Genomic DNA, 13,474 nt, shown 5'->3' with positions numbered 1-13,474 from the left:
GGCATCTGAGTAGAGCTTGTGCTGCCCAGGAGAGAAGCCGAGGAAGGCGAGCGCGCCGTTGAACGCCCGTGCGCCGAGTCGCAGGGTGCCCAGGACGACGCCTATTCCGCCCGCGATCACGTAGAAGGGCAGGTTTACCACCTTCCAGGCGACGTAGAGCAGGCGGCGCGGGCCTGACCAGATCCGCCCCAAGCGGCAGAGCTGGAGCTGCCAGATCAGTCGAGTCGGGGTTGATGGGGGCCGAGGCGACGGCGAGGCTGAGGTAATGGAGACCGCAAAAGAGTTGGAGAATTGTGGACCAACTGTACGGGTAATGGTATTCTGGTCAACAATCTGCAATTTTGTTTCCTGCACACAAACTATCATGGCTCCCGCGGATCTCACCAGCTCATTGACTGTATCTCGCCGCACGCCGTCATTCAGCCCTCTAACATTCCAATTCAGCAGTTGACAGTTACGTTGTGCCATATGTAACTGATTGTAACCCCTGTTTCAGAGATGTTCGGAATGCAGGGAGAAGACCTGCAGCAATCATCCATGGATCACAAGAGGAAAAAAGTATCGTGGCATTCCACAGGCCATCTTCAGTTGCACGGAGTAGACTCTGGTTCATAAAAATTAATAATGCAGGGAGGAAAGTTGCAGCACACATCCATGTAGCTCCAAAGGAGAAACTGATCATGGCATTCCTTAGGCAGAATTCAGTTGGACAGATACATGGAGCTGAGCAAGATGAGCAGTGCCGGTGGAGCTGAAAGCCAATGGCAGCCGGCCTGATGGCGCAAGTGCAAACAGAAAAGCGACGACCAACTAGAAGACATTTCCTGGACAGACGCAGTGGTGACTGAAGGCCCCTGGCTACCACCACGGTCGTTCTCGGGTACAGACGCTGGACTGATACGACTCTTAGGCCTTGGCTTGTCCTAGGCACCGTTTGGATGTCAAAATTTTTGGCAAAACGCTACTGTAGCGTTTTCGTTGTTATTTGGTAATTAGTGTCTAATCATAGTCTAATTAGGCTTAAAAGATTCGTCTCGTGGATTTCGTCTAAACTGTGTAATTAGTTTTATTTTTTATTTATATTTAATGCTCCATGCATGCGTCCAAAGATTCGATGTGACAGAAAATCTTGAAAAATTTGGCATTTTGGGGTGCAACTAAATAGGGCCCTAGACGAAACACTCAACGGTGTTGTCTATGACGCCGTTAAATGTGGCTTTCAAGAAATCTTTGGTAGGTGTTAATTTATAAGCATGGCACGATGTGGTCATTATGGTTGTAGCTAGATGGATCGCTTTGTGTGGGGTTACATCAGAATGGGTTGTTTTCAGTCAAATCCATGTATAGGTCTCCCACGTCTCAAAATTAAATTATTTATGTGGTATTTGTATATGGGAGTAATTTTAACAAAAATAATTTAGCAAGGCAGCGGTGGCAAGGAGATAGGAAGTGTTGTTTCTGTTCTTCCGACAAGTCTATCCAACATTTACTCTTTGACTGTCATTTTGTTAAATTCATGTGGTGTACTGTTCATATTTCCGCTGGCTAGATGGGTTAAATAGGAAATTGAAATCTCAGATTCTTGTGGGTGAAAGTGCAATTTGTTGGACGATATGGTTAACCCAGAATGATATAGTTTTTGACAAGGTCCCAGCACCATCTTATGCAAGTTATCTTCACGGGGACTTACTGGCTAGGTTCAGGTCCCTATTACAGAAGGAGGATGATAGCCAAATGATGAATAGACAATCGCGATGGAGATGTTTGCAAGACACGGTTGGAGATTTAGCAATATAATTGCTTTATAGATGTCGATTTTGGAATCGTTTCTTTTATTCACTTTGGCTCAAAACTTTGTTTTTCAGATTCCGTGGACTGCAGTGCTTGTGTTTGTAACGAGGAACAATAATATGTATCGGTCGATGCAGAAGCTGGAATATTAATATATATTCCCTTTTAAAAAAAAGATCTCTTCCAATCCAATCAAACAGATCTGGTTCTCCTCCAAGAAACTAAACTTTCAAACCCTTCCTCTCATCAAATCTTATCCTTCTTACCCTCCAGCCTCGGTTCTTTCAAATCTGTCCACTCCAATGGAGCTTTGGGTGGAATCATCTCTGCCTGGAACTCCAATAAGTTATCCCTCGTATCAGCCACTTCAAATAGTTTCTGCCTCAATACCAAATTCGAGTCAACTCTCACATCTCTTTCTTTCACGGTCACAAATGTTTATGGACCCAATTCAGATTCAGAGAGAGAAGCTTTCTTTGAAGAGTAAACACGGCAAAGCCAAGATGTATCAGGACCATGGCTGTTGGCAGGAGACTTCAACGCCATTCGTGCAAACAGTGACAGATCTTCTGGACATGCCACATCGCAAGAAATGAATCTTTTCAATAATTTCATTTGGCACAGTGAATTGCAAGATCTACCTCTGCTGGACTATTTCTTCACTTGGTCCAACATGCAGCCCAACCCAGTGTTGAGCAAACTTGACAGGTTCCTGATAAATCTGGACTTTCACTCTCTTTCCAAACTCCAATCTCACTTCTTTGCCTAAACTACATCACATCACTGGCCTTTAAGATTGGAACTACAGACAAACATACCCAAGCCATCTATTTTCATATATGAAAATAACTGGCGTTTCAAGGAAGATTTTAGAAACTTAATAAGCATCTGTTGGACTCAGAAGAGGTCCAGTTCTAATGTTGCAGCTTGTATGGCCACTGTTCTCAAGAATATCAGGAAAAAAGCTTCTCAATGGAAGAAACATTTAAAACCAGATAGACTCCACTTGAATTGTGCTAAAAGATGCCTTACTGTATTAGATTGGATTGAGGATCAGAGACATTTGTCTCATCTGGAGTCAACTTTTAGAAGTCTCCTAAAGAAAAAAAAAATAGAGGAATTAATCCACTCAGTAGCAATGGCGGCTAGGCAGAGGGGAAAAATAAGGCCACGTTTAGTTGCGCCGAGTTGGCGCCGCCTGATACAGTGCCGTTTTGTTTTTATTTGGTAATAATTGTCCAATCGTTAACTAATTAGGCTCAAAACGTTCGTCTCGCAAAGTACAACTAAACTGTGCAATTAGTTTTTGATTTCGTCAACATTTAGTACTCCATGCACGTACTACAAATTTAATGTGACGGAGAATCTTCTTTTTGCATAGTGCCAAATTCTAGAATTTGGAGTAACTAAACACCCCCTAACTTATGCGCTAGAGAAGAGCTGCCGCCGCGATGCCGTATCTAGTGCGGCGTTCATGCCATCTATTTAAAAATTGCAAGTATCTTAAAGCAGTCTATCCAATTAATTAAATAATTATTTTTTAACTATTGTCAGTCTGGGTCCCATATGGACCTGGCCCTTCCAATCAGTCTCGAGGATTCCCCTCCCCTCCCCTCCCCTCCCTGCCTTCAATCAACTCCGATGTAGTTGACTCCGATGACCTGGGCATCCAGATCTCGGTAACTAGCTACAAGTGTCAAAACGAACGCTGCGCCTGCGCCCTTCAGATCAGATGCCAAGGTGCACGACATCTTGAGGTATATGCTGCCCCCTAGCTCAATCTTAAGCAAAATCGACTCGCGTGTTCATGTCCATGCATGTTCAATTAACTCTGCCTCTGCCATTGTTATGGTTTGATGGAACAGCGTCGGGAGTTCAAATTAGCTCGCCTGCTCTCCTGTAACGCCGCCGGCTGAGAACTCTGTGACCTTGTTCATGGTTGCTCTTCTGGAATAAAATCCAGGTGAAGACCCCCCCACCCCCCACCCCACCCACACCCTAGTTATTAAAAAAAAAAAAGTAGACAGTTCAATCTAGTTGCTTGCTTTGTTCTATCATGTTTTCTACTGTATTTTTTTGAGTAAGAGTTTTACCCTCCTGACAGCACCTCCAAAGGAACTGCAACTACGTATATGAATATATGGTACTCCCCCGTTCCAAGTTGTACATCCTTCTAGCTTTTTATTTGCATAGCTTTTACTATGTATCCAGATTTAATGTACATTTAGGTGCTTAGTAAAATATATGTACCTAAAAAAGCCAAAGCCAGAACAAATCACAATTTGGAACCAAGGGAGTAGTTACTTGATTTACGCTGCACAACTCGACCAAACTAGAGACAGTTTCGTCTCCCATAAATCCATACTCTGCTTCTGTACTTGTGCTATTAAATTAAACATTAAATTGTAGCTTCTTTTACATTCATGATATTTCCATCCGTGGTTATTTGATGCTTCATGCTGCAAAACAACAGTAACACAATATCTGTATGGTCATCTTATGGATGTTTTTTTCCCTTAAAACCTATGCAGTTGCAGAGTCACTATGGCGGAGGTGCTTGTATCGAACTTGGCAAACTCAGTTTTAAAGAAGGTTTCATCCTTTGGCACTGAATGGGCTGTTAGCGAGGTCAAGTCAGCATTGAACACCAAGAAAGAAATAGGCAGGTTGGAAACGTCCCTAAGATCCATCTGTGCTGTTCTTAGAGATGCTGAGAGCAAGCAGTCTACTAGTCATGGACTTCAGGAATGGCTGGACAATCTAAAAAATGCAGTCTATGACATAGATGATGTAATTGACGACGTGGCAACCGAAGCTCTTGATCAACAAGTCAATAATCCTTTGTTCAGTAAAGTAAGACATCTGCTTGTTTATCCTTTCAAGTTAAGCCACAAAGTAAAAATGGTTCGCGAAAAACTTGATGAGATAGCAGCCAACAGAGCAAGTTTTGGATTAACTGATCAGCCAATCGAATGTCAGGAATCTAGGAGCAGCAACAGAGAATCACATTCCTTCGTCAACAAACCTGACATCATTGGAAGAGATGAAGCTAAAAATGAGATCATTGCAAGGATTTTAACCGCTGCAGAATCCAGAGCTCCTTTGTCGGTGCTCCCTATTGTTGGTTTAGGAGGCCTAGGCAAAACTGCACTGGCAAAGTTGATTTATAATGATGAGAAGGTTACTGATGAGTTTGATATGAAGATATGGGCATGTGTCTCTGATGTATATGATCCTAGGAAGATCTTGGATGACATAATGCAATCAGCTACTGGTGAAAGCCACAAGCAATTAAACCTAGAGGCAATACAAAGAAAGATTCATGATCTTTTACATGAAAAGAGATTTTTGCTTGTGCTAGATGATATGTGGAATTATGAAGCTAGTAAATGGGAAGAGCTTAGAGGACTTCTACGTAGAGGTGGAAGCGGAAGCGTCATCATAGTCACTACGCGGGGTTCGAATGTGGCATCTGTGGTGAAGACGTTGGAACCATATCATGTAGCTAAGCTACCGCATGATAAGTGCATGGAAATATTTGTTCGGCATGCATTTGGAGATGAAGAAACAAAGAACGCCAAGCTGTATGAAATTGGAAAGTCCATTGTAGAGCAATGTTATGGTATTCCTTTGGTAGCCAAGACATTGGGTTCCCTACTGTCCAGTAGTCGAAATGTTGAAGAGTGGCGGCGTATAAAAGAAGACAAGTCGTGGCATGCTAAACAAGACACAGATGGTATCTTGGAAGCATTAAAACTAAGTTATGACGCACTACCACCCCACCTAAGAGGATGCTTTGCGTCCTTATCTTTTTTCCCAAAAGACTATGTGCTTTTCAGAGAGACTCTTGCTATGTTCTGGATGGCATCAGGGTTGCTGCATAGAGGGAGCAAAACGAAGGGCATGGTGATGTCCAGTGGAGAAAATTTTGTTCGTGAACTTTTAGACAGATCTCTCCTCCAAGACCAGGTTTTTAGTTTTGATGGGACTATTTCATCTTGTAAAATGCATGATCTTCTTCATGATCTTGCGATTAAAGTTTCCCAAAAGGAGTACGCAGTTGTTAGTTGTGAAAAGGTGAACGTATCTGACAGGGTGAGGCACCTTATGTGGGATCAACATGACTTATCAGCAGAGATAAAATTTCCTAAGCAGTTGAAAAGGGCATGTGGGGCTAGAAGTTTTGGAATCAGAAACTACTTTGGTAACGTGAGTAAAGCCTTCCTTAGGGACCTTTTCTCAACTTTCAAACACCTTCGTGTCCTAGTTTTTTCTGAGGCTAGATTTGAAGAGCTACCGAGTTCAGTTGGGAATTTACGGCACCTAAGGTACCTAGTTATACAATGGAATCAGAAGATCAAATACCTACCGAATTCTCTGTGTAAGCTGGTGAATCTACAAACGCTTTTTCTATATCAGTGTTACCAACTGATGGACCTACCAAGAGATGTCCATAAACTTGTCAATCTTACGTATTTGGTCCTAACGTCAAAGCAGGAGCATTTGTTGAGAAGTGGATTCTGTGGTTGGCTTTGCTTGGAATTTCTATATCTGATGGATTGCTATGAGTTAACATCACTGACAGAGGGACTCGGCAGCCTGGCTGCACTCAGAGAGATACGCATTACCAACTGTCCAAAGCTGGCTTCTCTTCCCTCTTCCATGAGGCAGCTCTCAGCACTCTGCAGGTTGATGATTCATGACTGTGAAGAGCTTGATCTGATGGAACCAGAAGAAGCGCTGAGTGGGCTGTGCAGCCTTCGATCTCTCACTCTACAGGGCCTACCCAAGCTGGTGGCATTTCCGGATAGCTTTAGATCCGCCGCTCTCTCTCTTGAATATCTTGCCATCCTAGAATGCGCAGGGTTGGAGGAGCTGCCAAGTTTCATCCAAGATTTCTCTTCACTTGAAATCTGGATTGAAGACTGCCCAGCTCTGAGCAGGGGATTCGAAGAGGATTCCGGTGAGGAGGATTATCATCTCATCTAGCACGTCCCTCATGCATATATGGATTGATTGAAAGCTCCTCCAAAGGTGTGATGGTACCAAGAAGTGATTTCATCTGTAATTTTTCTATGCATTTACCCCCCAAAAATAGGCACTGATCTTATATTATTGTAAGCTTTTCGTTAGCAATAACCCTTGTCAGCATGGTGGCAACTCTTAGGGAATAACTTCAGATTCCGTTATGTATCTCTTTTCTTCGCATTATCAGGATTAGCCTTCTTTAGTAGTAATGTGTCTTCTCTTAGCTCAAAGTTTAAGTGTCTGTTCTCTGTCAGGGAGTTTGTTGCCCCTGTCATTAGTTTCCCCCTTGTTCAGTTGTTGCATCCTGCCCATGTGTGGTGTATTCATGTACTTTGGGGTTCTTTGAACCGGTATTCTGTGGTGGCAGGACCTTCAGTTTTTCATGAGTAATTCTAATGTACTTTTATCCCAGATTTGTTGGAATGGTAGAGGCCTAGGTGACAAATCTAAATGTGACATTGTTAAAGATTATATACGCCGAAAGATCAAGTGGAGTTGGGAGTCCTAAATTTAGATGTTCATAACAAGTGTCTCCTAAGCAAATGGCTTTTTAGGTTGCTGAATGGAGATATGGTTTGGCAACAATTGCTTAGGAATAAATATCTAAGAGACAAAACTTTGACATAGGTTCAACATATGCGCGGGAACTCCCAGTTTTTGGCTAGCCTCACGAAGGTCAAAGGGGAGTTCCTCTCATTGGGCAAGTTTGATCTAAGTGGCGGGTCTCAAGTGCGATTTCGGGAGGACTCGTGGATAAGACTGCGTCCATTAAAATATATCTTTCGCGCACTATATAATATTGTTAGAAGAAAAAGTGCATATGTATTTTTTTTGAAAAATTGGCAGGAGCTCTGCCATTCAATCAAGAGGTAAATGTTGATCAAGTACAAGCAAAACCAGGGTTAACATGCCCCGGGGAGCATGAAAAGGATAAGTTCTCCTCAAAACACTAAGCCCCCTCTAGCCGAAAGGTCTCCTTCTTTGCTCAATGTCGTCTTTGGTCCTTGCTGCTACTTGCATCGCTGATTCATAGTTGTTGTTGAATATGTGCATGTTTCTCTCTTTCCAGAGGTTCCAAAAGGTGTATATGATCATGCCGTTGAAGCGTTTCTGCTCTGTTAGGGGCACTACAGTAACAGCCTTCTCCCACTAGGATATGATCTGCAAGGGGTCTCCCTGCTGCTGTCCTAGAGTAGTATCGAAGTATTCCCATGCAAGAATTTGTCTCCAAACCGCCTTGTCATAGGGACAGCAAAGACAAAGATGGAGTCTGGTCTCTAAGGGCCCATTGCATAGAACACAGTGTTCCTGATGTGCCCACCCTCTCTTTTGCAAGTTGTCTGCGGTTAGGAGTTTCCTGTGGATTAAAATCCAAGTGAAGACTTTGCACTTGTTTTCAGCATGTGCCTTTCAAATGCGATCCCTCGGAAATTTGGCAAAGGAACCTCTAAATTGGATCTGGTAAGCTGAGCGGGTTGAGTAGTTACCATCTGGTGTCCATTTCCAGATGATGGAATCTTTGACACCTTGGATCAGGTGCACCTCCTAGATCCCGATCCAAAGGGACACAAACTCCTCTATGTGCGTGGCTGTGGTGATATTTCCCCTCAGAGATCGTATCCAGTTGTTGTTGCGGAGCTCCTGCCGCACACTTTTATTTTCCCTGCGGACCATCGTGAAAAGATTTGGGGCAAGGTACTTGGGTGCCACCCCATCAAGCCAATTGTTTTGCCAGAAGCGAGCCTTTGCGCCATCACCTAAGGAGATTGTGGTTGAAGATTTGAAAAGGAGACGGTCGACATCATTACAAGGAAGCTCCATTCCTGCCCAAGGTTTGTTGTCTTCCGTCCAATCCTGCCATAACCAGCGAAGTCGGAGAGCGCGACCAAACCTTTTGAGATTGGGAACTCCTAAGCCACCAAGGTCTTTCGGTCGGGTGACTGTTGGCCAATTGACCAGGCAATGTCCTCCATTTGAAGCCACCAAGGTCTTTCGGTCGGGTGACCGTTGGCCAATTGACCAGGCAATGTCCTCCATTTGAAGCCACCAAGGTCTCTCGGCCGGGTGACCGTTGGCCAATTGACCAGGCAATGTCCTCCATTTGCATTCTCTTCCCCTTTCCATAGGAACGATCTCCGAATTTTGTCGATTTTCTTTTTGGCCCACACCGCTAGCGGGAAAACAATTAGGTGATAAGTTGGCATAGCCGAGAGGACTGATGAGATGAGAGTGAGGCGTCATGCTCTGTTTAGCCAACGCCCCTTCCATCCAGGAAGCCGATGCCCGGTGCGTTTGATGAGCGGCTGTATGTGAATTTTTTGGAGCGATCTGATGTGAAGCTACAGGCCCAAATATTTGCAAGGGAAATTGCCTTTGGTACCTGTGAATGGCGACAATACGGTGCCCAGATCAATTTCTTCACATCTTATCGGGTGGACGGAGCTTTTCTGCAGGTTAATATGCAAGCCCGAAAAATCCCCAAAAGCTTGTAATATTGTTTTGGTGGCCACGACATCCTCTTTTATGGGGTTAATGAAGATTGCTGCATCATCCACATACATAGAGGTTCTCCATTTAGCTGATAAAGGACGCAGGGGGGTTAGGATCCCCTGCTGAGTCGCCATATCGAGCGGAGAGGGTCCATGGCCAAGATAAAGAGCATTGGGGAGAGGGGGTCTGAAAGGTCCTAATATGGCTAGAGGGGGAGGGGTGAATAGCCTATTTAAAAAACTACAAATCAACTAGAGCAATTTGATTAGTAAGATAAATAGCGAAATGCAAACTTGCTCTAGCTCTACAAGGGTTGCAAGCCACCTATTCAACAATTCTAGTTGCACTGATCAATGGCACACAATCTACTTGAACGCTACTCACTAAGAGCTCTCACAAATGCTACACTAAAGAGCTCCACTAGATAAACTTAAAGCACAAGGCAAGCTCTCAATTCTAATTACACTAAAGAGCTTGATATATCTAGTTTGCGGAAATGTAAATGAGTAAGTGATACGATTATACCGTCGTGTAGAGGAATGAACCAATCACTAGATGTAGATTAGACCAATCACCGGGAGAATACAAATGACAAGAGACAACCGATTTTTCTCTCGAGGTTCACGTGCTTGCCAACACGCTAGTCCCCGTTGTGTCGACCAACACTTGGTGGTTCGGCGGCTAAGAGGTGTTTCATAAACCTCGTCCATGCGATTGGACACCGCAAGAACCTACCCACAAGTGAGGTAACTCAATGACACGAGCAATTTACTAGAGTTACCTTTCGGCACTCCGCCAGGAAAGGTACAACCCCCCTCACAATCACCGGAGACGGCCACGAACAATCACCAACTCGTGCCGATTCTCCACTGCTGCACCAAGCCGTCTAGGTGGTGGCAACCACCAAGAGTAACAAGCGAAATCCGCAGCAAAACACGAATACCAAGTGCCTCTAGATGCAATCACTCAAGCAATGCACTTGGATTCTCTCTCAATCTCACAATGATGATGAATCAATGATGGAGATGAGTGGGAGAACTTTGGCTAAGCTCATAAGGTTGCTATGTCAATAAAAATGTGCAAGAGAGCTCCCTTGAGCCGGCCATGGGGCTATAAATAGAGCCCCCATCAAATAGAGCCGTTATACCCCTTCACTGGGCAAAACACGCTCTGACCGGACGCTCCGGTCATACTGACCGGACCCTGGACTCAGCGTCCGATCCACTGATTCATGCCACGTGTCACTAGCTTCAAATGTTGTTCGTCAGATTTCAACGGCTACGTAGTTGACCGGATGCTCCAGTAAAACTGACCGGACGCTGAAGCCCCAGCGTCCGGTCGTTTCCAGTAAGCTCCCCGAGGCGTATTTCTTTGACCGGACGCGTCCGGTCCACCTTGACCGGACACAGACCAGCGTCCGGTGCAATACCCTCGGTACCGTGCAGACCCGTCAGTTTGACCGGACACACGCTGCCAGGGTCCGGTGCTTTCAGACCCAGCGTCCGGTCAGTTGACCGACGCCAGCGTCTTTGCGATCAACTCGTTTTTACTTCTAACTTCTTCACCCTTGCTCCAATGTGCCAACCACAAGAATTTGCATCCGGCGCAATAGAAAATAGGCATTCCATTTTCCCGAAAGCGCCGAATCCCAAACCCATCTCAACCCTGCAAACACCACCTCCTTTGTAAATGTGTCAACACCACCAAGTGTATCACCTTGTGCACAAGTGTTAGCATATTTTCATAAACATTTTCAAGGGTGTTAGCACTCCACTAGATCCTAAATGCATATGCAATGAGTTAGAGCATCTAGTGGCACTTTGATAACCGCATTCCGATACGAGTTTCACCCCTCTTAATAGTACGGCTATCAATCCTAAATGTGATCACACTCTCTAAGTGTCTTGATCACTAAAACAAAATAGCTCCTATGGTTTATACCTTTGCCTTGAGCTTTTTTGTTTTTCTCTTTCTTCTTTCCAAGTCCAAGCACTTGATCATCATCATGGTATCATCATTATCATGCTATGATCTTCATTTGCTTCATCACTTGGAGTGTGCTACCTATCTCATGATCACTTGATAAACTAGGTTAGCACTTAGGGTTTCATCAATTCACCAAAACCAAACTAGAGCTTTCAATCTCCCCTTGACGGACACCTCTAGCATGACTGAAGCTAGGTCCCTTGTGCCCATTGAGGATTGCCCAAGAGGTGGTCGTGCGGAAGAGGGTGGAGACCCATTCTCGCCAACGTGGCCCGAACCCCAAGGCCTGAAGGACCACCAGAAGATAGCTCCAGTTGACAGTATCAAAGGCTTTATGGATGTCAAGCTTCATAAATAAGGACGGCATCTTAAATTTATGCATCTCCGGACTGCGCCTTGGACATAGAGGAAGTTGTCATGGATGCTTTATTTTTTAATGAACGCGCTCTGGCAGTTTGAGACTAGAGAGTTCATGTGCGGGGCAAGTCTGTTGGCCAGTAATTTTGAGAAGATTTTTACAATGTTGTGTATGAGACTGATCGGTCTAAAGTCGGTTACCCTTAAGGCTTCTGTTTTTTTTTGGTAGCAGCACAATGTTTGCCGAGTTCAGCATCTCAAAACCTTGGGAGTTCAAGTTGAAGAGGCAGTGCAAGGCGGCCATAACATCTTCCTTTATTATCTCCCAGCACGCTTTAAAGAAGGCACCCGTGAAACCATCTGTACCCGGTGCTTTATCCGGTGGCATGAACTTTGTATTGGCGTCACCACAACGGATGTATGTGATCCTTGACCTTTGCCTGTTCCTCGATTTTTCAATGACTGCAAGCCCCACACTACGGGCTTTGAGGCGCCGATGGAGATCGAGCTCTTGGGCTGTAAGCACCCTAGCTTCTTGCGCCAACTCTAGCAGCAACAGTACCTCCTTGACTAGAGCTAGTTGTAGTTTGGTGTCCCCAACTTTCTCTTTTCGCCAGCGCTTAATGGCCTTTGCAGTGCGCGCCATTTTGATGTGCAGGCGCTTCAGAGGGAGTGTGGAGTGGACCTGTCTGTTCCATATATCATTCACCAATTCATGGAATCCGTCAACCTTGTTCCAAAAATTTTCGAAACGGAAAGAAGAGTCTTTATGATGGTCCAATTCCCCCTGGAAGAGCAAAGGAGTATGGTCTGACATGAGGGACGACAACGAGTGAAGGAAGCAGGCTGGAAAGATGAGCTCCCATTCTGGAGTGCACAGAACTCTATCAATCCAAGTTAAGGTCGGGTTGTCCTGCTCATTGCTCCAAGTGAAGCATCGACCATTTAATTTTATCTCTTTGAGGTGTAAATAATCAATTGATGCCTTGAAGGATCCCATCAGGCGGCGGTTAAGGTTTGAATTGTTTTTGTCTTCCGCTTGATAAATGAGGTTGAAGTCCCCGAGGATGAGCCATCTGTTGTGCTCTGGAGGTGAGATGCTTCTCAGTTCTTGGAGGAACTGAAGCTTGGCAGCGTCACCTTGCGGACCGTAGACCACTGTGATTTGCCACTTGACTGTGTCTGCCCTCATGGTGATTGTCGCGGTTATGGTGTTCGCAGTTAGCACGAAGAAATCTTGGTTCACTGCATGCAGAACTCCACCTCTTGTTTGTGCAGCTGGCAGCACCGCAAAAGAGTTGGAGAATTGTGGACCAAATGTACGGGTAATGGTATTCTGGTCAACAATCTGCAATTTTGTTTCCTGCAAACAAACTATCATGGCTCCCGCGGATCTCACCAGCTCATTGACTGTATCTCGCCGCGCGCCGTCATTCAGCCCTCTAACATTCCAATTCAGCAGTTGACAGTTACGTTGTGCCATATGTAACTGATTGTAACCCCTGTTTCAGAGATGTTCGGAATGCAGGGAGAAGACCTGCAGCAATCATCCATGGAGCACAAGAGGAAAAAAGTATCGTGGCATTCCACAGGCCATCTTCAGTTGCACGGAGTAGACTCTGGTTCATAAAAATTAATAATGCAGGGAGGAAAGTTGCAGCACACATCCATGTAGCTCCAAAGGAGAAACTGATCATGGCATTCCTTAGGCAGAATTCAGTTGGACAGATACATGGAGCTGAGCAAGATGAGCAGTGCCGGTGGAGCTGAAAGCCAATGGCAGCCGGCCTGATGGCGCAAGTGCAAACAGAAAAGCGACGAC

General features: G+C 44.9%; 2 protein-coding genes across 2 annotated transcripts; one reads left to right on the top strand and one right to left on the bottom strand.

Moving 5' to 3' along the window:
* Window positions 1-3,400: 3,400 nt before the first annotated feature.
* On the top strand, window positions 3,401-7,194 carry LOC136466545 (putative disease resistance protein RGA3). The gene is made up of 4 exons (XM_066464987.1): window positions 3,401-3,548; window positions 3,657-3,754; window positions 3,896-3,934; window positions 4,323-7,194. Exons 3-4 carry the CDS (start codon window positions 3,924-3,926, stop codon window positions 6,778-6,780), a joined length of 2,469 nt encoding a protein of 822 aa, XP_066321084.1. The 5' UTR covers window positions 3,401-3,548; window positions 3,657-3,754; window positions 3,896-3,923; the 3' UTR covers window positions 6,781-7,194.
* Window positions 7,195-11,839: 4,645 nt separating this feature from the next.
* Window positions 11,840-13,135, bottom strand: LOC136465094 (uncharacterized). Its single transcript, XM_066463969.1, has one exon. It carries the CDS (start codon window positions 13,133-13,135, stop codon window positions 11,840-11,842), a length of 1,296 nt encoding a protein of 431 aa, XP_066320066.1.
* Between the last annotated feature and the right edge of the window lie 339 nt (window positions 13,136-13,474).

This window comes from Miscanthus floridulus, chromosome 7 (genome assembly GCF_019320115.1).
Source record: "Miscanthus floridulus cultivar M001 chromosome 7, ASM1932011v1, whole genome shotgun sequence".
Taxonomy (NCBI): domain Eukaryota; kingdom Viridiplantae; phylum Streptophyta; class Magnoliopsida; order Poales; family Poaceae; genus Miscanthus; species Miscanthus floridulus.
Note: the sequence above shows the minus strand (reverse complement) of the source record. Positions and strands in the feature narration are given on the sequence as shown.

What these genes read in the sequence shown, in the direction of transcription:
- LOC136465094 (XM_066463969.1), bottom strand. Translation starts at nt 13,135, where the DNA reads ATGGCACAACGTAACTGTCAACTGCTGAATTGGAATGTTAGAGGGCTG.